We start from the raw sequence: 27,078 nt of genomic DNA on the forward strand, positions 1-27,078 counted from the left end.
GCCCGCAAGATCCACAATCTAGAACCCCAGCCTCCATCCCCGACTGTTGTTCTAGGATGGGAATTGGCCTGCAAGTGACGGATATCGGAAAGCGCCCTGATGTTTGTTGTTCATGCAACAAAGACATGCCACTTGAAATCGCACCCCTGGGTCGTTCTTGCGCTTGACTTGCATGCACGCTGCACGGCGTTCGGCTCTCTGCTGCACGGACATGTGGTTGACGATATGCCTTCGCGTGGTTCTTATCTCAACTCAAACTCCTATTGTACGCCATAGAGTAGTACGCAACACTATTGATAAGCGGTAGCCAGCTCGACTACACCTGCTACATGGTGTGTGAGTGGGGAAAGACTGTCAAAATCCTTCGCAGAATATGATCAGTCAATCTTCGCTCGCAAGTACAAGTAGGATGGCTTGATTTTGATATTCGATTCGATATCGTGGCGCCTTGCCAGATGACCCTGTCCGCTTCTCGGCCTCTTTGCAGCGCGGGATGTTCAGGTACGCAAACTCTCTTCATCAATTACTTTTTGCTTGGGATGCGCCACGCATCGAGTGCGGCGCGCGTGCATTGCAAGAGAGTCGCGCGAAAAGAGGGGTGCATATGTGGAGTGAGGTAGGCAATCAAAAGTCATGTCGGTTCAAGCAGCTGGGACACCCTACAGTCAGCATCCACTGTACTAAAGCAGACAGACCCGCATTCTCCAGGTGTCAGACGAACGCAGCGAATCAAAGAACCCGGATCACCAGCGTGTTGAGTCCCGTGAACAAAGTGCACCTGGCATCTCTGTGTTCATCGACCAACGAAGATATCAGGAACCATTCTGTATCAGCCGCAATCTTGATTGTCACACAATAAAGAGCCCTCTCATGATGCTGGATGCGAGAGTAGAAGCCGACATCCCTGGCAAAATCCTTCACTGTCCGCTGCTATCACACACCTTCACGAGATGCAGTACTTTCTGATTATTTAGTGTCAAGGTTCTTCGTTGCTGCAGTACGACACTCATGTGGACTTCATCTTGCCAGAAGTCATACCGTCTGAGACACGTGCGCGAAGCGTGTTTGTAGCTCTGGTAGGAGTGTATCGAGCAGCTCAGGGTGCAAGGGAACGTTCCTCTGAGGTAGTAAGTCAGTGTCTGATACGACAACAATAGTGCTGCAGTCGCACCTCCATCGAATCATACTGCGCGAGCTGGTTTGTGTCGATTATCCTGCTCTCGCCAACAACATAATCTCCATACCAATGAGGAAATGGCTGTGAGGGTCCTGATTGACCTTCACCTCTGGTCCACAGTGCGGCCGTGCTCGGAGTGAACAATAAACAAGTGTAAGTGAAGCTGGCAAAACACATCATATTCTCGTTATGCAAAGGTGAATCTTCCTCCTCTTTTTCTCTGTGCCTTGTTCCAGCCGCCTCCCTCTCTTTTCTTCACTCATCGTTCTCCGATCTTCTTCTCATCTCTGCCACAACGTCTCGGTGCCTCTTCTCCTCATCAAAGATTTGCACATCAAAGGTTACTGGTCACTTGTTCCCTATGCGTTCGTATGACAACTACTAATCAGGGCGCAGGAAGTCATGTTTGCCCACGCTCGTCAGCCCGCTACTTCGCGCAAAAAGAAAACCTTCGGACAACCAGCCTGTAAGAAACTGGCGGATTCCTATCACGCCGTATCCTCCGAACGTAGCACTGTGGATCCTCTCGACAAAGTGAGATCACAGGCCTGTCGCGATGCATGCCGCTCAGCGTACTTCAGCGTTGAGAAGGTTTATCAAGCCGAAGACTTCTTTCAAGAACTCGACAAGAGAATTACGGGAGGCCAGATCGCCGACTTGACTGCTTTCACCGGCGGTGTCAAAATCTCATGGAACAAGAGGTTTACAGCTACGGCTGGTCTAGCCAAATGCAAGCGCGGACTTTACCCTTCCGCCACCATCGAGTTGTCCGATAAGCTCCTTGACGACCGTGAACGCCTGCTCAACACTGTTGCTCACGAATTTTGTCATGTCGCAAACATTCTGATCAGCGGGGACCTTCGCTCGCACGGAACTGGTTTCAGAGAGTGGGCTAAGAAATGCGAAGTGGCCTTCAACGATCTCGGCATCAAGGTCACAAGAGAACACAACTACAGCCCGAAGTTCGAGTACATCTGGACATGCACTAACAAGAAGTGTGGCGAAGAGGTTGGCTACCACAGCAAGAGACTTGATCCCAAGCAAGATGATTGTCGTCACTGCGGCGGTCTTTTGGTGCAGACAAATCCAGTAGCTAGAGTGCTCAAGACTCGTCGTGACTGGGACACCTGAAGATGGAGAAATCTAGAAGATTTGGACGATCGCCAGCCACAGCAAGAATGGGAGAGTCGCCGACTTGACAAAAGAACAGAAAGCAGAACGAAAGCTTTGAAGGTGAGTCTAGCCACCATTGCCTTGTCAAGCCTTTTTTCGACTCACATGTTACATGACAACAGGCCCTTTATATCTCAGCTTCTCTCAGGCGATGATTCTGACACAGTGCAATATCAACATTCGAAAATTCTGGAAAGATTGGGGCTGGAACGACAGCCCGAGAATATGGAAGCATGAACGAGGGTGGACATAACACAGTAGTAAGACCACTCGGAGACGGAAAAGTGGAGCTAGATAAAGCGAACGAAGCTACTACTTGTCACAGGTCGAACCTGCGAAATCGATACCGCATACAATAATCATATCCACCACCACCGTTTGACTGTTTCGAAGAGTGATAGTTCTCAAGAATAGAAACTGTCTCCAGTATGCATGTATTGAGGACAACCCTGGCAGAACTTTGCACGCCGGTGATTACCTAAGCACGCCGCAATTCTCGAGAATCTTGGCACCCTCGTGGTCGGTCTTGTCAGCCAGTGGACAGGAAGATATCAGTGCTTTGGTTGTCGTCGCACAGAACTGTGTAGGATTCACAAAGATGGCTTTCCCTGGCATGTCAGTTCCCGGCTTGGGCGGTGACGCTGGTTTGGACGAGCAGAAGTTGAAGGAGCAGCAGATGATCAAATTCGTGCGCCCATGGCCTACACTGAGACAGACGAGCAGCGCAGACTGACGGGAATTCTAGATGCAACAAGCGATGGAGTCATGTCCAGCAAAAACTGCCATGTCGGGTGTCATGGGCTTTGGTCTGGGAGGTCTCTTTGGTCTCTTCATGTCCAGTGTGAGTATCTCCTACCGCCCCGTTCAGGTCGATCTCCAGAATAAACACTGACGCAACTTCTTCACACAGATGCGATACGATGCCCCCATGACCGCCGGCGCAGACGCAATCACAAAACTCCCAGTCAAGGATCAGCTACGACAGGGCTTCAAAGAGATGGGCAAAGCAAGTTGGAGCAGTGCAAAGAACTTTGGTCTCGTTGGTAGCATTTTCGCTGGAACCGAGTGCTGCATCGAGGGTGTAAGTAGTCCCGTTGTGTACGCCACCTGTCTCCAGCACCCTTACTGAACAAAACCACGCAGTTCCGCGCGAAGAACGACTTGTACAATGGCGTAGCAGCTGGCTGCATCACAGGCGGTGCACTCGCTGCCAAAGCCGGTCCACAGGCAGCTGCTCTCGGTTGCGCTGGTTTCGCCGGGTTCAGTGCCGCAATCGATTACTACATGCGCATGCCGAACGACGACACAGCCGCTGACCCGATCGCTTAGATCTAGGACGTCGGTCCATGTAATAACAGAAGCATATGGGTTCTTTCGGTAAAACGGCGCTGGAGAAAAGGTCTCTTGACCATGGAGTTCGGGGCGTACAAGGAAAATCTTGACTCTTTTTTGGTCGAGACCGTCTGCCTATTGGCCCTTCGACAATGCAATATCGTGCTACTCGTCGAGTACGCATCTATTATATCTGCGCCATCAAGCATATCGGCTCTGGACTGAGCCTCATTGCATCGGATCGTGGAATCTCGGCACGGTTAAACCACGAGTTGCCCCTGCTTCCATCGGGGTAACCGGAAGATCATTGAATATCTGCAAGGCGGATGGTTGTGGTTCTAGACATCGTCGAGATGCCGCATGGATAGAATTGCCCCTCTCGAATTTAGCCAACTCGAAGCCGTCGATATGGCCAGAGAGAGACTGCATGTTGAGATCCAGAATCAGTCGTGCTGATAGCGCATGCACCACGGAGGCTCGTTTGCTACAGTGCTTGGTAATGCTTGGTGGAATGAGTTTGCGAGATTAAGCTTTCCGACACATTAACCGGTGTCTTGGTATACCAACATGTTGGGGGCAAGATGCTAGCTTTCGACCACATATCAAACCCAATGCCGAGGCTCTGACCTTCAAATCTCCTTTCCACCACCAAAAACTCCACCAATATCTCGTTTAACCGCCCCGCGTCTCCGCATTAGAAGCAAATGCGGATGCGGGAGCGGGTGTGGAGCAACGAGCAGGACATGATTGCTCTTTGCCTGTTCGCCTGCCGCTTGGGTGGGGCCCCGAAGGGCCAGTGCTCTTCAGCTACACTCCCATTCAGTTTCCATATGCGATTGCGACGAAGCCTCTGCAATTTCTAGCCAGAAGGAAACCTTGTCTGTTTAGCCTGTTCGCACATGCAATGGAATTTGATCAAGATTCATGCATGCAGGAACTCATGAATGCTAGGGTATGAACAGATTATCCGGTGGTCTGTAAGGTAGAGAAGCGCTGTGAAGAGCAGTATATAAAGATGTAGGCACTCGTCTCTGTTACACTCATCATCAAGCAAGAACCCGCAGTCCATTCGTTAAACTACATCCTCTTCAAAGATGTCTATCCGTTCGCTTCTCAGCTTTGGCTTGTTGGCAGCTCCTCTGGTGTCTGCTCTGCCCGCTGCGGACTACAAGTCGACCTCGTGCAGCACCAGCACTTCCCACAGCACCTCCCACTCAACTTCTCACTCCACCTCTCACTCTACTTCTCACTCTTCTACCCACACCTCAACCCACACTTCGACTCACAGCTCTGCAACTTCTGCTGTCGTCACCACTACCACTAGCTCTGCCTCCAACACTGTCCAGACCACAACTTTGTTGGCAACCGCTACTGGCAAGAAAGGCCTGAACGACTACGCCAAGAAGGCCGGAAAGCTCTACTTCGGTACTGCTGCGGACGTGCCTGGCACCAACGAAACAACTGACAAGTACTACCGCGCCGAACTTGCCAACAGAGATGATTGGGGCCAAGTCACACCTGCTAACGCCATGAAGTAAGACACAATGACTTATCTACCATAGAGTGCAAAACTAACAGTCTACTAGGTGGGTCTTCACAGAGCCTGAGCAGGGTGTCTTTAACTACACCGAGGCGGAGACCTTCCTTGCGGATGCTGCACCTCCTGGCAGACTTGTCAGATGCCACAACCTGAACTGGTACAACCAGCTTCCCAACTGGCTCACTTCGGGCACATGGGGAAAGGCAAATCTGACCGCAGTGCTCGAGAACCACGTCACCAACCTCGTCAAGCACTTCGGAGACCGTTGCTACGCCTGGGATGTCGTCAACGAGGCTTTGAGCGATAGCGGCACCGGCAACTTGGCCGACAACTCCACCTGGAGATCTGACATCTGGTTCAACACCATCGGTCCCGAGTATGTTGCTATTGCCTTCAAAGCTGCGGAAGCTGCTGTCAAGGCCAACAAGCTCTCCGTAAAGTTGTACTATAACGACTACAACATTGAGAGCGCTGGAAACAAGTCCACAGCAGCACAAGCACTCGTCAAGAGTCTCAAGGATGCCAAAATCCAGATCGACGGTGTTGGTCTGCAGTCCCACTTCATCGTTGGAGAAACCCCTTCTAGGGCCGCTCAATCCGCCAACATGCAAGCATTTGCTTCCCTCAACGTCGACGTTGCGATCACCGAGCTCGACATCAGGGCAGAAGTGCCTCCCACTGCTGCAGCTCAGCAGCAGCAGGTCCTCGACTATGAGAGTTCTGTTGGCGCATGCGCAGATGTGGACGCTTGTGTCGGAATCACTGCCTGGGACTTTGATGATTCATACAGTTGGATCCCTTCGACTTTCCCTGGCCAAGGATACGGTGATCTCTTCTTCCAGCCTGGAGGGTACAACACACCCCTGGTCCGCAAGGCCGCCTACGATGGTTGCATCGACGTAAGTCCAAATCTACATTCTCAGATTGTCAGTATGCTAACAATCGCAACAGGGTCTCACCAGCTAAGCTCGGAATATTGTCAAACCAATCAGAGCGGCTGACCTCCAAAGTGTCCAGGAAATTGGCGGGCTCGCAAAATTTGTCGTTTTGGATTGTGATCGAGTGATGATTTCGAAAGATGGAGAAACACGTGGGATATATGTTCGTAGTCGATTGGTATACATATGCTCATCGGTGAGGTTATTTCAATTGCGAATTCCACGTGGCAGTTTCGGGAGTGCTTCTGATTGGCAGAGACATGAGAATAAAATGACCTAGATGCTTGTTTCTCGACTTCATGTGTAAGGGGTTGTAACACGTGTAGCCGTAGAAATGCACAATAGGTTCAATAGACAGGGTAGTGACCATTGAGATAGGATACATTCTGGGCTCTCTATGGTTGAATCCTTGAACAAGAAACCACTGTGCCTCTCTATAATGCAGAAGCCACTCTCCGCTTTCGCGGGAGGAGGGAGAGAGTCACGGACTTGTAGCACATGGGGAGGCTGCGCACTGCAACCAATAATATATATATGTTCGAGCAGAGTGTTGTGATCGTGTTCATTTAGAATATCCCGCGTGCCAAGCTAGAGGTAAGCTGGTGGTGAGCTACTTGTAGGGTTGTTATGGTGTATCCATGATGTCTTTACCGTTTCTGCTCGCGTCATCGAACCGGGTGGGACTTGTGCGACTTTGTATGTGGTTGAGTTCATCATTTGATCCTTGGAGGCGTCAAGATGGTCGCGTGATTCCTTGCTAGAATGGGGTCATGGAACAGCCTCGGAGGAAGAGGAGGCATTTTGTGATATTATTGTATTCATTAATGCGATGCTGGACCGGAGGCACAGACCGACGAGAGCTTCTTCAGACTGCCGGCAAACAGTAGGTTTCGGCTTCGATCGCACGAGGAAAATGGTACGGGACGATCAACCAACGGCCAATATCGACACTCCTCGTGGTTCACAGGTCGGCGGGATGATGATAATGATGATGCACATATGGTCATGGGCCCCATGGCTAGGGGAGTGGCATCAAATGGGAGAGGCGGCGGAGATGCTGGATAATCGGTGACATGTCCTGACTTGGCGCACGGCTGTTCGACCTGCCCGATTCGAGTTCCCCGCAAGACAGCCTTCGGCTCTAGCCTCGTATGGCATGCTGTTACTCGAACAAAACTCACGTTCTCGCTGTGCTGGCTGGTCACGCGGCTGTGTCGTCGACCACGGCGGGCTAGACGGCAGGGCTCTGTGTCTCTGGGAAGCGTGCAGTGCTTCCGAGAGCCCCTTTGATGCGGCAGTGGAGACTGACACATAGTTCTCACCATGGTTCCGATCGCGGGCCCAGCAAGGCGTGGCATGAGGAACGATTATGTAAAGCTGCTAAGCCTAGTCCGAAAAAGATGAAAATGTGCTCGACAGAGGGAGCAGGAAATCACCACGAGGTCGCAAGCCAGCGGGCGTGTGATGTTGTACCCAAAATGCACGGTTTCGCTGTTTCGCGCAGCCACATGAATCACGGCTTCTCATCTACCGTCTGAGGAAAAAAACACAACGTCAACAAGAGCCGGTTGTCAGCCAGCAGCGACGTGTCGGCCTCTCTTTTTGCCAACTTGTTCCATCCTCCTCGGGCCTCCTTGCCTCCCACCTGCCCCGCACCTTTTCCCACACATTCGTACCTTGGACTCGAGGGGCCCTGTCGCAAAGTACAAAATTGCGACTCCTCGCCCTGACCTCAGATTGAAACCTTGCTCCCTGCAGTGAACCAAGCCGGCCAATCATCCGAGCGTCTCCTCCTGCCTCCCTCGCGGCCAGTTTGCACAAGCCTTCTCTGTTTGGCTGATCGTCTAAATCTGTTTCCTTCGCACAACCATTCAACCACCGGCAATCCCAAGGACCCCGGCACCTTTTCCTCGCCTTTCCCTCAGTTGCCGTTCGCTCTGGCATTGTCGCTCCACGCCCCTCAATTTTCTTTGCAAAAAAGAAAACGGTTTCTTCAAACCCGGGCACGGTCGCCATATCACGTGGTGGCTTGCCCGATACTCCTGGTATAATAATGCCTATGATGGGACCGACAAAGACTGTAGTTACCATCAACTCGACTGGTCGTCAGACGGCTTCATTTGTTCGCGTCGCCTCTGCTGTGGGTTGGCGTGTGAGAGCGCAGGTCCGGACTTGCGATGGACTGGTTGCCGAGGAACTCGCTGCTTTGCCTAATGTCGAAATCGTCGAGGGAGATCTATGCCAACCAAAGGCCGACCTGATCCCCTTCCTAAACCACCTTTTCGAAGGTGCTAAGCTGGCTTTTATCAACACCACTCACTGGGGCGATGAGGTCGCCATTGGTAAAGCCTGCGCGGACGCTGCCAAAAGAGCAGGCGTAACTCACTACATCTACTCATCCATGCCCGATCATTCTGTCTACAATCCGGACTGGAGGCCGCTTCCATTGTGGTCGCAGAAGTTTACGATAGAGAACTACGTTCGCCAACTGGGAATCCCGGCCACTTTCACCTACACTGGAATCTACAACAATAACTTCACCTCACTGCCTTATCCACTATTTCGCATGGAACTCCAGGAAGATGGCAGCTTCCTGTGGAGAGCCCCCTTTCATCCTCATGATCCACTACCCTGGCTAGACGCTGAGCATGATGTTGGCCCAGCTCTCCTGCAAATCTTCAAGATGGGTCCGAATTCCTGGAAGGGCCAAAGGTAATTTTTCAACATGCCATGGTTTCCGATTGTTATAAACTCACGCTTTTCGAACAGGGTTACGCTTGCTTTTGAACGACTGAGTCCAACCCAGGCTTGCGTCAAATTCTCGCGCGGTGTAGGTAGACCGGTCAAATATGTACATGGACCGATCGATATCGAAGTTTCGATCCCTAGCGGCTATCGGGAACACCTTGAATCACTCCAGGAAACTCTTGGAGAAAAGAGAGCCCCTTACTTTGGACCCTTGGAGTATCCACAAGAAGCCAGAAGCCTATGGGAGGGTTACCGATCACTCGAAGAGTACGCTCGCGAAGTGTTCCCCGACGAGGAGGCCGCCAACGGACTGACGTGGATGGACGACGACAAAGAATTCCCCGAATACGCCGAGAGTAACGAAGACCCGGATGAAGAGCGTGACGAGAGCAGTGTTGGAAGCACCACGAATCCCACACCATCTTGGACACCCGGCATGCGGACACCATTCAATCACCCTGAAGCGGACGCCCACAACTTTTTCGTGGGCAGTTGTTAATCCTCCGCATCCTTCCTCGGCTACACGGATAATTGTGACTCCGCAATCGACCACACGCGCAAATACGAGGAGTTCTTATCCTATCCAATCAAGGACAATCAAAAGTGCATTCAGAGGTGTTATTGGGGGATTTTAATGCAAGCAAAGCGAGCATACTGGCGTTACACGGCATGAAAAGTAATCGACAAACGTACGGCCACCCGGTCATGGGTACCACCTTGTTCACCTTCTAGCCATCCATCCGATGTGATGTGATGGGTTCTGTTGCGACCTCTCTTTTTTTCGGATCGCCTGATGTGTGCGTGGGGGAGTTGTTCATTTGTTCTTTGCAAACCACAGCGTTGGCGTACAGTGCATTACGGCCTTTGTCCGCGCGGGCATGCTCTTGCCATTTGCCATTCGGGTTACTCATCGATTGCAACAGGATCGTCAAAGTGAATATAAATAAAGCACAATTGCTTGTTCGTTATATATCTACCAACAAGAAAACAAGCCCTTAGACCAGGCTGCCAACCCTTTTCCAAACTCCCAGAAAGCCTCGAAAGTGTACAAGAAAGGCTAAAAATCACAAACGCTCGCGCTCGCTCTCCGAACCAAATGTACTCCAGACCGACAATAGTTTCCCAGATAGGTATAAAGCTAAAGGACAAAAAACACCAAAAAAGTGAGGGCGATGGAAAGAGCGATGAGGTGCCGGCCTCCTCACTCGACAACGCCAGACCATAACCGACACACGCTATGCTATATAAGTATTAAGAAAAAAAAACATTATGAGAAACGAAAAGCGTTAGCGGGGCTCGATGTGTTGACAGGGCATCTATGCGTTGGGCCATCGCATGCGCAGACCCTCGCTCCAGCGACCATACAAGGCGTCTGCTAGCATGCCGATGTGTTCGAGGCCAGTCTCGACCTTGCCGGGCATCCTGTCTTCCAGGATGGCGGTGCGGAGAACCTTTTCGCGTTCGCTGTCCACAAAGGCACTCTGTCGACGCATCGAGCGGGTGCTGGGAGCCATCTCTGATTTGAAAGGCGAGGTTGGGGGTGTGACAAGAGTCTCCTTCTCGGTCACGAGAGGTGTCTTCTTGACTGAGGGATTGCTGCGAAGGCTAGCAAGCTGTGAGAGTGGCATGATCTGGGCGGCGAGTCTAGGATCCTTTTGCACCCGTTCAAAGATGGCCTTGAGCAATAACAGTTCACCTTCGGGATCTGCTTCGTCCAAGGTGTGCAAAGCTTCTGCCACCTTGGCTAGAGCAGTCTGCTTGGGCCCAGGAGCTGTGGAAGCGTACAGTTCTTGTAGTGCTGGGTCGATGCACTTGACATAGGTACGTCTTCCAAGAATTGCTTCCTTTGTATCAGGCATCATCACAGGCGCGGCAGGTGGCTGGTTCTCGGTATCTTCGACAGCCGTCTGTGATGAGCTCGAACTTGAAGGCCGAGCGCCACCAGATGGCACGCGCTTGAATTGGCGTACAGTCGAAGCCCCGTTGCCGAACGACATGTCGAGACCCAGAGGCTGCTTTGCTTGTACGGAGTGACGAAGAGTAGGGTGATTAGAGGTTGAGCTTTGTCTGCTGACACGGCGTGCGGTAGGAGTCGAGCCAGATACTTTGCGAGTTGTAGCGGAAGGGTCAACTTGGTGAGAAGGAGAACTAGAGGGATGCTTGGAGGTACGAATGGTAGCAGCGGGGTCGTATGAGGGTGACTCTCCTAGGGTAGGGTCGAGGCTTTCCATGGCAGCGAAAGCATCTTCGGCCTCGCTGTCCCAAGCGATCATGTGTGAAGGATCGCGGGGCTTAACGGTCTGAGAGTGATAGGTTCCGGGTCTGACAGTGTCAAAGACCCAATCGTCGTCTTCAGTTGGAGCGTGAAGCTCGTGCAAAGTCTGTTCGTAATACCTCAGGCGATCCTTCTTCTCGTTGGCGATGCGGTTGCGTGCTCTGTCGACTAGCGCCTTGAGAGAATCAACCCTTCCGGCGCGCTGGATGAACTTGTGCTTGAGAAGAGTCTTTGCGGTAGGTCGCGTGTCGGCATCCTTGTTCAAACAGAGAGCGACAAAGTCGCGAAATTCCTTGGTCCATGTGCCGCCTTCGAGCCTTGGGGCTCTCTCCTTGGGAATCAAGAACAGGACCTTCATAGGATGGACCTGACTGTGTGGAGGCTCACCGTTGGCAAGCTCCATGGCAGTGATACCTAGACTCCAGATGTCTGCCTTGAAATCGTAGCCTGCTTCCTGGATAACTTCGGGAGCCATCCAGAATGGAGTGCCGACAAAGGTGAGACGCTGGGACTGGATGTTTGTCAGTTGGGCGGCGACTCCAAAGTCAGCGATCTTGACCCTGCCGGAGCTCGAAAGGAGAACATTAGCGGCCTTGATATCTCTGTGGATCTTGCCGGTGTTGTGCAGGTAGTCGAGACCCAGCAGCAACTCGCGCATGATGATGGCGATGTGCGCCTCGTTGATGGTGCCGGATTTGAGCTAGCATGTGTCAGAAGGTGTTTTGGGTGTTGGGTAGCTTTTTGTGGACATACCAGATCCAGGCACGAGCCTCCACCAAGGTATTCCATAACAATCCATAGTTTTGTGCCGCGGACGAAGCTGGCCTTGTAGCGGGTTACGTGTTCGCTCAAGCACGTGCTCAGAAGCGCGATCTCTTGCTGGATCTCTTGAATGTCGTCGTCGCTGCCTTCGAGGTCGATCTGTGGGGCAGGTGGTCAGGCAGTGTTGTGGTGGGGGCCAACCGGGGACAGGGCAAGACGTACGTGTTTGATAGCAACGAGGTCGCCAGTGGTCTTCTCGACAGCCTTGTAGACAACACCGAAACTTCCGCTCCCCAGCTCCTCCAGCATGTGATAGTCGTCGGCCATTGCGGCGTCTCCAAGAGTGGGATGCATTGTTATGTTTGTTGTGCAGCCTCGGTCTGGTCTAGCTTGGGGATTGCGGTAGACAGAGAGAAGATGAGCTGGACAGTCGAGGCCGAAGCATGTATGCGAGTGGTTGCAGCGGGCTTTTGTATCAAATTCTATGTCCAAGTAGCAGCGAGCGCTCAGTCCTAGTCATGTCGCAGCTTTGACAAGAAGATGAGCCCCCCAGACGCCAGCCACGCCAACCCGTCGCGTTGCCACGACGACCTCGGATCTGCCACACCAGCCTGATACTAACAAGTGAATGCTCCCGTCGCTCTCTGCTTTTCTATAAGCCTGTGCCGTGCCCAATATCTGATCGCCCGTGAGCCGCCTGCCTGCAGCAGCTGTATCTTGACTGCACTCCATGGCCGTCTGTTCGACTCCATGTTGCACGTCGTCGTCTCGTCCTGACTGCCACGCCTTTGGGCCTCCAGAAATGCCGAACACCGCCTACGCACTGATAGTCCAATCTAACGTCGCAGCCAAGGAGCTTCTTCTATGACGATTCTTTGCTAACCATGGTACCACCACGACCGCAAAAAGGTCAATGAGTCAAAGAGAGCCTCAACTCGACACTCGACAACCGTCGCTGCAGCAATCTTATTGTCGACGCGTCCGTCCTTTTCCTCGTCCACCGCTCCGAAGCCCTGTATTGCTTCAATCGTCGGCCTACCCGTTACCTGCCGTCACGAGCCTACCAAAGACATTACTCGTTACCGGCCTAACCCTACGCACCACAAGCCTTCATATCCTGCTCGCACTCTACCTCACTGACCGTATGACCATCTGCTTGACAATGTTTCCGTGACAGCGGCAGTCACTGCTCGACGTGTCCGTGTGTTGACATTGCCCTTCTGCTTTCAAAACAAGACAACACTCTTGACTGCCCATGCCTACCATGCACATTCTCTCTCGGCCGATACCATCAGGCCTCCTACAACATGTACCCTTGACCCTTCTACAGCCCTGTCCAGACAGGGTCTATCACAGACCACTCGGTACGCCCACGAGACCACATTCTCGACGTTATCAACATCCCCCTTCCTATCAGACGTTGTAAAATCATCCCATACTCCTTGTTCAACAACACGAGCTGTTCTTGACTCGCTCGACAAACATCAAGGTACCCATTCAAGACTGACAGATCTCGATACCCGTTGTTATCTCGTTCCTTGATTTGCGCATCGTCCAGTCGGAGATTGTCCTACCGCTCATAATCCTTGAACCTTGACCAGTCACATGGTCGCAAAACCGCCGTTGCTTCGGCCCGCCATGGCTCTTGACGCTTTGAAGAGATTTGGGCTGCAACTATTCTACGAGTATGAAGTCATCACCAAAGCAAACCTGGCGGTCAATCCTCACCTTTGACAGCAGACTAGGCTACTGTTTACGAGATTAGTCGAAAGAGGTTTTTTCCTTGTCGAGACTGCAAACAGGCAGCGGTGAAGTGAGGACGAGAGGTCGGTGTGTTTTCCTAGACGTGACTAGTGAGCATGACGAGTGCAGGAGATCGACTTCGGTTATCGATGGTGCATAAATGGAACCGAACTTTATCCCAGCCCTGCAGCTCCCTTGAGGAGCATCAAAGGACCCGAAGCGCTTCAAGAATCAAGATACAATATCTCACAATGGTCGCATTCATCCGAACCGCAAGCGTCAGTGCTTACAGCTGAGGCGCCCAGCAGCTCTCTAGTCGTTCTCGAAGTTTCAAAAGCTTCCACCCGGAAGCTCAGACTTGACACGCGACTCCGAGTGAATCGAGCAGGCGGCATGGAGTATCATCGTGTTGTTCGAGTACAATTCGGCAGAGTGTTTCGTGGGACTCGAACGTCATGAGTGTGGCCACCGAAGCTGGTTCAACGGGATCTCCTCCGTAAATCAAGAATCGAACAGCTGGAGGTGTGGGGCAGGTGACGAAGGACGAACCGTGGCCACCAGGCGACAAAGAGACGAACTGCCGTTCTTGCGCACCCATCATGACTCCTGGCTGTGCATACCAGTCCGTCACAGCATTGAATTTTCGCTGCAGCATCATGCGCGCTCACATAGAAACGCACACCATTCCCAATACAATTCATGATGACTGAGGCTGCCAACGCTTCGTCTCCAAAGCGTTCATCTTCGACTAAAGAAAGGGTCAAGAGCTTGGGCCGTGAGACCAAGGCGAAGACGAAGAACCTCTTACATCTCAATAAACACACTCTGGCCCCCGAGGAGGAAGCCACCGTGGGCCTAGAAGATGATCCCTACCAAGACTTCCGTCACGATCCGGCCTTTGACCCTACTCAACTGGTCGCCCCGAAGCCCAGTCTCTCGACTCGCATTGCTGGGGGTCTCTCAAATGGCGTGAAAATCGTCGTTCATCCTCAGGATGCCGCCAAAAAGTTTGCTGCCTCGAAAGCAGCCATCAAGGACCGACCCTACCTTTCCGAGGAAGCTGACAAGGAGTTTCTTGATGCACAAGACAGTCTTTCGAGAGCGAAAACCGATGCTTTTCACTCCAATGACTCGGATGACCATGAAGCTGTCGATAATCAGCGTGAGCGCGTGAGAAGGATAGAGGGCTTGCGACAGAGCAGAAAAGTGGCCTGGACATCTAGCCGACACTTCAGGCGTGCCCTTGTCTTTCCCAAACGCGAGTTCCCGTCGCCTGCAAAGGAGGATTACAGCTATGTCGACGCTCAAACTGGCGAGCGCCGTGTCGATTGGATGGCCTGGTTGCAGGCGCGTCAACTGAATGCAATGCAGTCGTTTGCTGTGAACCGTATGGGCCAAGTGGACTTCACCGGCCAGCCTCCCTTCGACAGAGAGGCTTCATCACGGTTCATTGAGCGCATTCTCATCGCCTCTTCGCCATGGCAGACCTTCTTCCTCTCACTCCGGAGCCTGTACCTCTGGGAAGACCCTGCGAAGACGAAGAGGTGGCTGGCTATCTGGATTCTGATCTGGTATCTGGATTACGTCGTAACGTTCATCTTGGCATACTGCGCTGTCACTGTATTACAGAACAGATACCAGCACAAGCAGGTTGAAGAAATGCGCGAGGCGTACACGTCTACACTCCAGAGGGGAAGTTCTGCTTACAAGTTCAGTGCTCTCCTGCAGGAACATGGAGCAGATTGGGTTGATCCTCTGATCGAGAGGGCAGGTCCCAAGATACAGATGCAGCTGTCTGATATCGCCGACACGTTGGAGATGCTGAACAACTTCTATGACTGGCTTGATCCGAGACTGACCTGGGCTACTCTCTTCTGGTTCCTGACGGCAATCCTGCTTGGTGTCTTCACACCCAGTGAGTACTCTATCAAAATCGTCACCATGTGTTGTATTGTCATGTTCTTTGGTTCCCGCTATGTTGCTCACCACCATCCCGAGTATCGACATGTCGTCAACGCCTTCAACTACATCTTCTGGGGCATTCCCAACGACGCAGACTGGTCAATGTCATACCTGAGGGAGAAGGCTCAAGAGACCAGAGCGGAACTGATCGCAAAGCGAGTCCAGGAAGAGTGGAACAATGATCTCTCTTCAGCAAATGCGGTGCGCGTCGATAGTCTCGACATTGCCTCAGACACCAAATCAATTCGGCCAGCAACGGACAATCTACTGTCGGATAGCGATGATGACGATGCTGCAAGCTTCCACTCGACGGAGTCTACGACCAGCATTCTTGGGGGGCTCGACATCCTGAGCTTCCGCTGCGCCATGCATGGCATGCCCGGCCGTCTCATAATCTTCTCAGATGGCCTTCGGTTCCAGAGGAAGTCAACAGAGATCTGGCGTCGATTATGGTCAGAGCTCGTCGAGATTGAGAAAATCGACCACAAGACCGTCGGATTGGTCAAATCGGACGACATTCATCTCGCATTCACAGACGGCAAGGAAGTGAAGCTCGAGCATGTCCGTCAACGCGACAAGACGTTCAATTGCATCCTTGGGTTTTCTGGGTTGCGCTTTCAAATTGTTGCTCCCGGTGCCAGTACGGGGGCTGACCATGAGACGTTCGGGCGAGACAACGAGGAGTTTGGGTTCAAGAAGGGCTGAGGGGATGTTGATCACTTTGGAAAAGGGAATTTTAAATAGTTCTTGCACATGAATTATGATATCACATCAGTTCGAATGAACGCTTCTGCATCTCTTCTCGTTGTGCCCCAGACTAGACAGAAGAGGCTAGTGCCGTCTGCTCGCCGTGAATGTCACGGGATACCTCATTGAATGCATCCAAATGATGAGGTTCGGTTCCAATCAGAGAATGGCAAGGCAAGATGAACGAGTCATCACCATCAGCTGCAACATCCTCGATCAAGGCACAAAATGAGTTTGGTGACTCAGTGTACGTAGCATCACTGGCTCACGGTCGCTGTGCTGGAGCTTCTCGCCCGCTTCATAATTCGCGTCGCTAGCTCCTGTGCAGTGTACGTACATGTTGTCAACTGGCGTCGCCACATCTTCAAGGATATCGTCTGGACTGTGGACTAGCATGTTGTAGCAAGCACGTGCATCTGGGCCGATGAAGGGATCGACATTGTGTGAGCGATGTGCATCATTCCACTGGACAGCGAATCCATTACGCGACCATGCATCTTTCATGTGATGAGTTTCCCAGTGTGTGTATCGCATGGATGAGAGGGAGCCGGGGAAAGTATAATCACATCCTTCATAATCACAGACGAGCAACTCGCCGCTGTTGGTATTGGGACACTTGAATGAAGTGAAATGCTCGAGGTGTTCTGCAGTGTTGCTAAACGTAGACGCGCATCCAAGTAGACAATGAACCGTAGTCACTGACTCCTGAGAATGTGTCCTTGCATGCGAAGGGCAATGAGGATGTGTAACTGATTGATTAACCGTAGGGGCGAATGGGTGTGGCCGGGGCCTCGAGTTCGTTTGAACAAGGTCGCCGCCGGGAAGCGACTCGACGCTTTGTTTAGCTTTCTGTCTTTGCATCGCCTTGAATAACGCGCCATTTTCATTGACATTGAACTCGCGGAACAGGTTAGAAATCGCAACAGATGAGCCTGATGCGTTCACCGTGGAGGCGAGCGCAGCTGGCTGGGGACTTGTGGTCGTCTGAGTAGAAGTCGAAATGGGTATGGTGGCAGTCGTACTTGAAAGAGCCCGAGGATCAGCGGTGGGTTCCATTGCTGTGGTTCCAGCATGGTCCTCACTGTCGTTAACATCCGAGAATGCGCTGCATGCATCACTGTCGGCTACGAAGCCTGTCTTTAAAAGGCCGCGCTGCTTGGGAGAGGCGGACGAAGTGCCATTCGAGGACCAAGGCTGGCCATGATGACCACGCTGTTCATGGAAGGGATGTGGACTGCCCTTTGTGGAGCGAGACTGGCGACGATGGTCAATGCGGTCGACAGCATGTGAAGCCACGTTCTTTGGAGACCTTTGAACAGGCAGTTGCTCAACTGAAGCCTGCATATACCCGGATTTGCTCCTTCTCTTGTGATGCAATTGCTGAGGATGGTGTAGTGATTGTGAGGGCTTTGTATAGCTGAGGGCATCCTTCCCGTCTGAATGGAAATGTTTCACATGCCTATCATCCTCATGCATCGGGGACCGCGTGGAGTGTGATCCTACGTGTGGGCTCCCCTTCGGCGTGTCACGGGCGCGGTCACGGTGGCGACGTGGGCTTGTAGATGTCCGACGATGAGGCCGGCTACGGCTGCGGGACGAGTCAGGCAATGTCTCATGGCGTCCTCGACTGAAGCGACGATGGTGACTGATGTTGCGGTGTTGGGTTGACAATTCTCCCTGTCGAGCATGATCTAGTTGGCGTCCTCGACCGCTTGAGACTCCATGGTGATGGCGGTGGTCCTTGTGTAAAGTCAAGGAGGCTACGCGACCAGAACGACTGGGTTGGTGTCCGAGATTGGGAGAGTCTCCACGGCGGCGGGGGAGGTCCTTCTGTTGCTGACGGCTGAAAGAGTGTTGGCGGCGAAATCTATGGACCTCCAGATAGCACTCACCTTCACGTGGTCGGACCAGGTGGGCTGAGTTGCCTTGATTGTTCTTTCAGACTATATCCTGTATTGGCGTGACAGTATACAGGCATTTGCCTAGGATGTGGGTAAGGTGGTAAAATTCGCTCCACATTTGGGATTCGTTTCTTGACGCATGCAGTTCACCGCGTGCTTGGAAGGCTATAAACAGAAACGGACTGTAGCTCTAGCAGCCTAAAGCGTCCTGTAGCACGAATAGGGTGGGGTGCAGGTGTTTTTCAAATTCAATAGATCAGTCGATAGACCAATGCAACCAGGCCTTCCACTAGCAGTTGACGCAGAAGCTGGAATCCAGCGGTGAGCATGGGATATCAATCTCAAGATCCAAGCACTCGGTCCCTACTCGTGAGACCAATGGTTGAATCTGACTTTGCCCAAGCCAAAGAAAAATCAAGCAACCCGAACGTTTGAAAATAGAACCAAAGTCAAATCTGCCGGCAAGCGGGTACAGCCGCCCGCATGCTCGAGCGATCATGCAGCACACGGCATGGGTAAAGTCGACAAGTTCCTGATTCCTGCACGTCCTGGAGCGCAGTTTGGTCCGTGGAACCTGCGACTGTGGAGTTTTTGCAGGCACCAGGCATCATTTTTTCTCTGTTACTGTGCCGCCTCTGTGCATCTGCGCGTGTAATGAGGAGATCTGCAGGAGGATCTCAGTTGCGTCTGACGAAACATATGCAAGTCGACCTCATGAGGTAGGAAGTGCAACATTGAGTTAGGTTCCTCTTTTCTTTTCTCTCCTTCGTCCCGTCGTTGTTCTCCTCTTGCCATTTTTCTCATTGTTCCAATTCGTGTATAGCAATCATGTGGAAGACAATTGGATCTGCTGCTGCTTTCTGCTCTTTCGCAGCGGCGTACTCACCTTTTGTCATCACAAACTTGAACACGCACCAACCTAATGGCAATCCTGCCGGTCAGGTGAACTACTACCGGATCCAATTCGATGTCTTGTCCTCAAACGGCGGAGCGGATTCATCGACAACTTGCCAGACATCTTGGGGAGACAATTCTTGGCTCGAGACAGAGGCCTACAGCATGGCTGTACCTACAGGAAAATGGATTGGCTGCGGAACAAACGACTTCCGGTTCCAGTTGTTCCCGTACTTCAGCATTGGCAACTTCAGTCTTGCTGTACAGCAGAACTTTACCGATGCAGCGTAAGTGTGGTATGGTGGCAAAAGATGTCGTATGTTTGACTAATCCAGTGATAGGCTCAATCAAGAGATATTCGCAACGGCAACGACACACATGAGCAACACGACATCATCGCTGAGCTGCTCGATCAACGGACAGGAGGTGATGTACCAGCAGCACGCACATGGCGACTGCAACATGGCTAGCAACGGCAGTGTGTCTGTTCAAGTCGAGGCAGAAGCTTGCAGCTCTAGCGATGCGACGACCATCTTCGAGGCCAGTGGATCGTACGAGGAGAGCGGAGATGAGATTGTGCTTGTTGGCAGTATTCCAGAGCTGGGCAATTGGTCGCCAACCAAGGCAGTGTCGATGTCGGTGACGAACCCGCAGAGCGCGGGGGCACCAACATTTGGAGCCAGACTCGACATTTCCGAGGGCACAAGCTTCCAATACAAGTATATTATGCGTCACGCGGATGGGTCAGAGACTTGGGAATGTTGCGAGAACCGAGAGTATACTGTTCCGGCCAACTCGGCTTGCAGTGAGATCAGTCTTGGATCGGACTGGTTTAGAGGTGGTGGTGATGCGGTGGTGAATTAGAGATGGGTTGCATGTAGTTCAATAGGAGGAAACGTCATGATGTATTGATCAAGGTTCATGGACTTGCGAGATCAACCTAGTCTGAAGCTGTGAGAAAGTATGTGCAGGTAGGAGGAGAGTGTAGGAGGGTGTTGATGTGACATGTGAAGATTGGCCGACGCACGTCATGGGCCGAGAGAGCTTCCCTTCCACCTTGCGGGGCAGACTTGACCTTAGCAATACTACGGCCCCAACACTTGACAGCAGGCTGCGACAGACACACGACTCCCGACACACCGCTGGCTTCTACCACAGACGCCGTGACACACGTCGACTCGTCCTGAACCGTGGCTGCACTGTTGGCCGCCAAGCGTCCGCGTCCGCCCAGTGCGTCGCCGCCAGAGGCAGAGGCCGCCCACAAGAGAGCCAGAATGCACCTCCAGCCAGAAAACGACCACCACCCATCGAATCCCTCGAATGGCGCCTCGGACAAGCTGCCGCCCACCGCCACACACTTCTACGGCCACAATCGACAAGAAGTGACGCGCCTGCTCATCCAGAGCCTCTCGGACCTGGGCTACCAATCCACCGCCCGCCAACTGAGTCAAGAGAGCGGTTTCGAACTCGAGCTTCCCAACGTTGCTGCCTTCCGGTCCGCTGTCCAGAATGGCCACTGGTCAGATGCCGAAGCCTTGCTGTTTGGCGACGCCAGCCACGACGGCCTACCGCTGTGTGAAGGAGCAAACAGAGACGACATGGTCTTCCTGATACGCCAGCAAAAGTACCTCGAACTGCTCGAGCTGCGCGACCTCTCCAAGGCTCTGATGGTCCTCCGACAAGAGCTGACCCCGCTGCATCAAGATGTCGCCCGCCTACACGCCCTCTCCAGTCTGATCATGTGTCGCCGAGCAGACGACCTGCGCCGACAAGCACAGTGGGATGGTGCTGACGGCAACTCGAGGCGACACCTCTTATCCGAACTGTCGAGTAAGCTTTCTCCAACCCACACCGTTTGCCATGCTGACCATCCTTCCAGAATCCATATCGCCGTCCGTCATGATACCCGAACACCGCCTCGCCGTCCTCCTAGACCACGTCCAGCAGCAGCACATCGATCAATGTCTATATCACAATACCACTCAGCCTCCCTCCCTACTGCATGACCACGTCTGCGAACGTCATCACTTTCCCCTACACATCTTCCACGAACTGCAACACCATCGAGACGAAGTCTGGCATCTCGAATTCTCCCACGACGGCTCCATGCTGGCCACCGCTTCCAAAGACAATACTGTCATCATCTACGACACCACGTCCTGGATGCCCATCAGCCGTCTGAATCAGCAAAAGCCTCATAACGAGTGCGGGGTCTGCTACGTTTCTTGGAGCCCAGACGATACATACATTCTCGCGTGCTCCCAAGCAAGAGAGCTCACAGTCTATCAAGCCCGCACAGGTACTCGTGTCGGTGCTGTTGACCATTTCCATTATCCCGTCACCACAGCTGCCTGGGCCCCTGACGGCCAAAGTTTCATCGTCGGCTCGCAGGACTCCAGAAGACCTCTTGGCCTCTACCAACTATCAGACCAGTCAATACTCTATTCGTGGAGCAGTAACGATGCTCAAAGTCTCCGTGTGAATGACTGTACCATCTCGGCCGACGGATCCCGGCTTGTCGCTATAAGCAACGACAACCGCGTCATCGTCTACGACTTCAAGACACGTCTGAAACTCCAAGAATGGGTCATGGAGGACAGGCTCACCTGTGCCACTCTCAGCCATGATGGCAAGTCGCTCCTAGTCAGTATGAATGAAGGACGTCTATTACTTCTAAACTCAGATACTGGCGAAGTTTTGCAACGCTACACCGGCCTGACCCAGAGTGAATTTGTCATAAGAAGCACATTCGGCGGTGCTGGCGAGAATTTTGTCATCAGTGGCAGCGAAGGTAACACGATGCACTGACATTTGACAAGCCCCAAGTTTGCTGATCGGTTTACAGATTCACGAGTCTATATCTGGCGTAAACACACCGGACAACTCGTTGTCGCACTTGAAGCACATCCCCCTGGCACCGTGAACTCGGTCGCCTGGCATCCTACCGATCCAGCCATCTTCGCTTCCGCTGGCGACGACAGAAGAGTCAGAATGTATGTCTTTGCCAGGATCTTGTCCACCGCAATCTAAATATGCTAATGATTTACTATGTAATAGATGGTCTAATCGGCCCACTGACCGTGGATCTTCTTTCATGACCACTATTTCCTAATTCGCTAGGACGACTTGTCTATCTTCTTATCATATTGCATCTCGGAGTTCGGGTCGTTCAACAATTCGACCTTGATATGATCTTGCTATCCGTTATCTGTTATTTTTTTGTGTCCTTTGCTGGATCGGGCATTGCTGGTCTGCGTGCAGAGGAGTTCAAGGATCCGTGTCTCATAAGCTATGTAGCTCGGTTTTCAAGTGTGGAGATTTGCTTGACGTTGATCTCGACGGTATGCTAGATCCATGGACTGGATGCTACGGCCATGCTGGTTGAGTCGGTCATTTTATGTTGCATGGTCCACTTCATCAACTCGATAAACTTGTGCTTCTCATGTTCTCACGGAGAATAAGCTCAACACGAATGACCAAGCACTAACTTTGCCCTCCAAGGACACCATATTGTTACATACTTCCATCATTCTGTTGACATTGACCTTCTAAACACAGTGCTTGATGCTGGTGCCTGTCAGTCAAAGACATACGTCAGGGTCACCCAGCTAGCACAGCTGCCTTGTGATCATACAGATATCGCGATGTACAAGGATGGGGCTCTGTCAAGAATCAACACTACATACAGCGCGACAGACAGAGCGAGATGAAAGCCACCTAGTTGGGCCAGCGTCACTACTACACCAAGCATGGCCGACAAGAAGATGAATCATCTTGGCAAAGTTCTGAACTCTTTCGAAAAAAATACATAGACACTCTTACTCAATTGTATTGTACAGGGTTCTTGTCTATTTTGGTCATCTATACCTTGCCAAGCTGCTTCTCAAGCGCTGCAACCTTTTCCTGCTCAATCTTGTCCTCTTCCTCCTTCTTGCGTGCAAATTCAATGGCAAGCTGGTCAGGACGTCTGATGGCAATGTCCTTGGGACGGAAGTCGCTGAACATTTGTTTGAGCACCTTCTCAATGATCCAGCAGCCACAGTAGTCGAGAACCATGATGGAAGTCATGGTGATCTTGAACTCGGTGGTGAAGGGAACAAGCTTCAGTTGCTCGTTGATCTCGGGAACGAATTCGGTTGCGCAGGAGAATGCGACAGCAGTGACCATGACGATGCCGTAGTACATGCCCTTGTTCTCCTTGATGGATTCGCGGAAAGGACGGCCCTGGTAGTTGATTGCGAAAGTCGAGATTTGCTGGATCAGCTGGAGGAGATAGATGGCGGAGTTGAGAAGCGAAGGCTCGAATTCACCCTCGAGATCAATGTCGGACTTCTTGGGCTCAGTACGTTGGACGTATCTGGAGATGTAGATCAGAGTGACAATGTGGACGGCAAACTGTCCGAGAACGGAACCGATGATGTAAGGGTTGAAGATGTTGGGTTGAGGTCTTTCCTTGGAAAGTGTCTCAACAGTCTTAGCGCGCGAAATGGAGAGGAAGCAGACACTCATCAGCATTCCACTGATCGTGACCTGGCCATCGCCAAACTTGATACCGTCGAGGTACAACACACTCAAACTGTAGGCAGAGATCAAACAGTTCAAAGCCAAGATCTTGTACATCTGAATGGTAGCAACAAGAGTGCAACGACCCTGACGAATGATGTTGGGAATAGCAACAACGTTGGCCAGCTTACTAGTGAAGGGAGCGGCGACCGAGGCATCACCAAGCTTGATCGTGGGAGGTTCGTCGTCGGTGAGAGCATCTTCCATCATCGAGATCGACATCTTTTCAGCCATGGCACTTGCAGCATTCTGAGCTTTCTTTCTGCGCTCTTCCTGAACAGTCAAAGGTGCCTTGGTCTCACCATCAGTAGCGGTAGCAGTAGCAACTTCGGCCTTGTGCTTGGCCTCTGTGACGGCCTTGAGAACTTCGCTAGTAGTGCCCTTGTTAGTGGCTTCGCGCTCCATGGCAGTGTCGTAGTGAGGATTTCCGGGGCCAGGAGGGTAGAGGTGCGCAATATGGACAGGAACAGGCGGGGAAGGCTGGTTGAAGCGCTTCATCATAGCGCACTGCTTCTCATAGACGTCCTTCATCTTGGTCTCTCTGAAGTTCTGAGCGATCTTTTTAAGGTCATCCTCGGTCCCATTGAGAAGAGCGACACCAATGTGGGCTTGCTTGAGTGCACCGACGTCGTTTGTACCGTCACCAGCCATCAAAGTAACATATCCAGCGTCTCTAAGACCAAGCAGGATTTCTTCCTTCTGCTTGGGCGAGACACGAGCGTAGACCCAAGTATGGCGGATAATTTCCTTGAGAGCAGCTTGGCCAGTGAACTTGGAAAGAGCATAACCAGTAACGCAAAGATCCTTGGTCTTGATGATCTCGGGATCGATGGGCTCGGCAGGGTTGACGGGGATGCTGATTTTGTCATCAATGCTTCTCCAGACAAGGTTCTGACCAGATTCGTCGTGTTCGGGAGCGTCGAGGATAAGGGTTTCGCGGTCGACAATTTCGACCTTTCTAGCAACATGGATAGCGGTTAAAGGGTTGTCACCGGTGATCATAATGCAACGGTGGCTGCTCTCGTTCAACATGCGGACAGCCTTGATAGCATCGTCTTTGAGAGGACACTGCAGGACGAGGAAACCAGCGAATTGAAGGTCACATTCGGCCTCCTCACGCTTCATGTCGTTGATCTTGTTCTGGCCAATCTCGTCGCTGGTAGAGATGAACTTGTAGGCAAGAGCGAGGACACGAGCGCCATTTCTTGAAAAGTACTTGAATGTCTCTTCATACTTGGGAGGAACGTCGACAAGCATGTTTCTGATGGTCTCAGGAGCTCCCTTGACACCGACAAAGGTGCTTCTGACTTTCTTTCCAGAGTCACGTTGAGTAGTGACGACAGTAGCAACGGAGCTTTGGCGCTTAAGAGTAGAGGAGAACTGGAATCTGCGCTTGATTTGAACCAAGTCAGCGGCGGACTGACCGACGCCCTTTGCGGCAACAGCAGTCTTGCTGGTGAGGGTATCGTTGCGACCAACAGTCCAACCGAGAGATGCAAGAGTGGCCTTCTCCATAGGCTCGCCAACCACGTCTCCATCCTCGAGCTTGACAAGAGCATGGGCGGTAGCGAGAACCAAAGTGGTACAAACACCGGTATCGTTCAGAGGTACGAGTTGAGTCTGGGCACCATCAGCCTCGGCGGGAGCGCCTTCCTGACCAAGAGTAAGACCAGCAACACCATCGACGACAAGGTCTTCTCCGGTAAGGGTTCCAGTCTTGTCGAAGCAGGCAATGTCAACACGGCCAGCGAAGGGAATACGGAAAGGCTCTGTACAGAAGATGGCATACTTGCTGAGAGCAGCAAGAGAGGTGTTGACAGCCAAACTCAGTTCCATAGGCAACTCAGGGGGCACGACGCTAGTGACGATGAGGACACAGTCCAGCAGTAGCTTAGAGCGCTTTCTGTCCTTGGCGACACCCTCGGTCCAGACATACCACGAAGCAGCAATGGCGAAGACAGTAAGGAACAGAATGAAGAGCAGAGCCTCGACGTTGTTGGCCGATACGCGCTCGGTAGAGTAGATCATGGTACGGACGAGACTGCCTTGGCTGGTCTCGAAACCAGTTCTGACAATGATAGCCATAGCTCCATTGTCAGGGGCCGCGGGAACACCAGAGATAACAGGGTGGATTTTGTCCGAGTCATCCGAGCCAGTGTTGCCATGAGTGACCTGGAGAACCTTGGTACCGCCATACAAGAAAGCGAGCTTGTCAATACCTTCGGGCTCGATGCGGGCATCCGAGGGGCGAAGCTGAACAGAATCCTTGAGAACAGGGGTACTCTCACCAGAGAGCATGGCTTCGTTCACGATAGCTGAGCCCTCAACCAGAAGCATATCGCATGCGACACCACTGTCCTCCTTGGTACGGCCAACCGAGACGAGATCACCGGGCAAGAGAGCATCGCTCTGAACCTCGATCCACTTCTTTTCTCTGTATACCCAGATATCGTAAGGCTTGATGCTCATGCCGCGGAACTCAGTCAGAGTGCGCTGTCTCTGCCAGACGACAGTGCTCTCAAAGACGACAAGCATGAAAAGGGTGAAGAGAGAGTAGTACCAGTATTCGTCGAGCATCCAGAGACCAACACAGAAAATCTGGAAAACGAAGAAGGGTGCGACGGCATGCTCCTTGAACAGCTCTGTGAATGAGGGAACGGGGATGTCGAAGGTGTTGGGGCCATAGTATTGCTGGAGGCGAGCGACTTCTTGTGCGGTGGTAAGACCCTTGGACTTCTGAAATTCGCCGATTGTAGGCTTCACTTCTTGATCTAGAGGGTACGAGAGAGGTGCAAAGGTGCCAGTGTCGTTGGAGTAGAGGAAGCGACGCTTCTGGAAGAGAAAGGAGACGTTGGTCTTGCCGTCGACGGTTTCGCGTTCGATGGGGCAGATGTCGGCAGAACCAGCATTTTCGACGGGGAGGAGCTTGATCAAGCGAGCACTGCGCACATCAGAAGCACGTGTGGTGGTGAAGAGGGAGCGGATGTTGATGTTCCAGAAGGTCGAGAGCCAGAATAGGGATTGAATGGTGACAATGCTGCCAGACCAGACAAAGGTCCATTCTTGGCCGTTGAAGTGCTTCTCATAGCGTTCCTCGGACAGGTAGAAGGAGAAGAAGACGGGCCAGATGATCAGGAAAGGCCAGATGTAGGTGTGCAATGCCAGAGGCAGCGGGTTGTGGAGCGAGGCCGACTTGACCTGGGCATTATCCACGAGCGGCGCCCTGGAGGAAGACATGAGTCAGGGAGAGAGTGGTGGAGGGATAGTGCAGAAGGACGTACATGATGGCGGATGGCAGGGAATATAGCTAAATTGGCTGTAGT

The 27,078-nt window shown here is 52.3% G+C and overlaps 10 protein-coding genes across 10 annotated transcripts; 7 read left to right on the forward strand and 3 right to left on the reverse strand.

Moving 5' to 3' along the window:
* Positions 1-1,579: 1,579 nt before the first annotated feature.
* On the forward strand, positions 1,580-2,308 carry M436DRAFT_42885 (uncharacterized protein; the record flags this gene model as incomplete). Its single annotated transcript, XM_013573590.1, has 1 exon — positions 1,580-2,308. The coding sequence occupies one exon, from the start codon at positions 1,580-1,582 to the stop codon at positions 2,306-2,308; it is 729 nt and encodes a 242-aa protein (XP_013429044.1).
* Positions 2,309-2,948: 640 nt separating this feature from the next.
* On the forward strand, positions 2,949-3,679 carry M436DRAFT_43202 (putative mitochondrial import inner membrane translocase subunit; the record flags this gene model as incomplete). Its single annotated transcript, XM_013573650.1, has 4 exons — positions 2,949-3,038; positions 3,096-3,191; positions 3,261-3,431; positions 3,494-3,679. The coding sequence occupies 4 exons, from the start codon at positions 2,949-2,951 to the stop codon at positions 3,677-3,679; spliced, it is 543 nt and encodes a 180-aa protein (XP_013429104.1).
* A 1,097-nt stretch (positions 3,680-4,776) lies between these two features.
* Positions 4,777-6,223, forward strand: M436DRAFT_42734 (glycoside hydrolase; the record flags this gene model as incomplete). Its single annotated transcript, XM_013573560.1, has 3 exons — positions 4,777-4,862; positions 5,007-5,216; positions 5,269-6,223. 3 exons carry the CDS (start codon positions 4,777-4,779, stop codon positions 6,221-6,223), a joined length of 1,251 nt encoding a protein of 416 aa, XP_013429014.1.
* Positions 6,224-8,213: 1,990 nt separating this feature from the next.
* On the forward strand, positions 8,214-9,407 carry M436DRAFT_43287 (NmrA-domain-containing protein; the record flags this gene model as incomplete). The annotated part of the gene is made up of 2 exons (XM_013573663.1): positions 8,214-8,872; positions 8,930-9,407. 2 exons carry the CDS (start codon positions 8,214-8,216, stop codon positions 9,405-9,407), a joined length of 1,137 nt encoding a protein of 378 aa, XP_013429117.1.
* Positions 9,408-10,224: 817 nt separating this feature from the next.
* M436DRAFT_42151 (Pkinase-domain-containing protein) lies at positions 10,225-12,272 on the reverse strand (the record flags this gene model as incomplete). Its single annotated transcript, XM_013573436.1, has 5 exons — positions 10,225-10,461; positions 10,495-10,923; positions 11,014-11,883; positions 11,937-12,104; positions 12,168-12,272. 5 exons carry the CDS (start codon positions 12,270-12,272, stop codon positions 10,225-10,227), a joined length of 1,809 nt encoding a protein of 602 aa, XP_013428890.1.
* A 2,115-nt stretch (positions 12,273-14,387) lies between these two features.
* Positions 14,388-16,355, forward strand: M436DRAFT_42864 (uncharacterized protein; the record flags this gene model as incomplete). The annotated part of the gene is made up of 1 exon (XM_013573585.1): positions 14,388-16,355. One exon carries the CDS (start codon positions 14,388-14,390, stop codon positions 16,353-16,355), a length of 1,968 nt encoding a protein of 655 aa, XP_013429039.1.
* A 258-nt stretch (positions 16,356-16,613) lies between these two features.
* On the reverse strand, positions 16,614-17,873 carry M436DRAFT_62304 (uncharacterized protein; the record flags this gene model as incomplete). The annotated part of the gene is made up of 1 exon (XM_013573708.1): positions 16,614-17,873. The coding sequence occupies one exon, from the start codon at positions 17,871-17,873 to the stop codon at positions 16,614-16,616; it is 1,260 nt and encodes a 419-aa protein (XP_013429162.1).
* Positions 17,874-19,126: 1,253 nt separating this feature from the next.
* Positions 19,127-20,056, forward strand: M436DRAFT_80329 (starch-binding domain-like protein; the record flags this gene model as incomplete). Its single annotated transcript, XM_013573867.1, has 2 exons — positions 19,127-19,479; positions 19,534-20,056. 2 exons carry the CDS (start codon positions 19,127-19,129, stop codon positions 20,054-20,056), a joined length of 876 nt encoding a protein of 291 aa, XP_013429321.1.
* Positions 20,057-20,466: 410 nt separating this feature from the next.
* On the forward strand, positions 20,467-22,222 carry M436DRAFT_43207 (WD domain-containing protein; the record flags this gene model as incomplete). Its single annotated transcript, XM_013573652.1, has 3 exons — positions 20,467-21,022; positions 21,072-21,983; positions 22,038-22,222. The coding sequence occupies 3 exons, from the start codon at positions 20,467-20,469 to the stop codon at positions 22,220-22,222; spliced, it is 1,653 nt and encodes a 550-aa protein (XP_013429106.1).
* An 831-nt stretch (positions 22,223-23,053) lies between these two features.
* On the reverse strand, positions 23,054-26,992 carry M436DRAFT_42371 (uncharacterized protein; the record flags this gene model as incomplete). Its single annotated transcript, XM_013573488.1, has 1 exon — positions 23,054-26,992. One exon carries the CDS (start codon positions 26,990-26,992, stop codon positions 23,054-23,056), a length of 3,939 nt encoding a protein of 1,312 aa, XP_013428942.1.
* Positions 26,993-27,078: the final 86 nt, after the last annotated feature.

This window comes from Aureobasidium namibiae, assembly GCF_000721765.1.
Source record: "Aureobasidium namibiae CBS 147.97 unplaced genomic scaffold scaffold_5, whole genome shotgun sequence".
Taxonomy (NCBI): domain Eukaryota; kingdom Fungi; phylum Ascomycota; class Dothideomycetes; order Dothideales; family Saccotheciaceae; genus Aureobasidium; species Aureobasidium namibiae.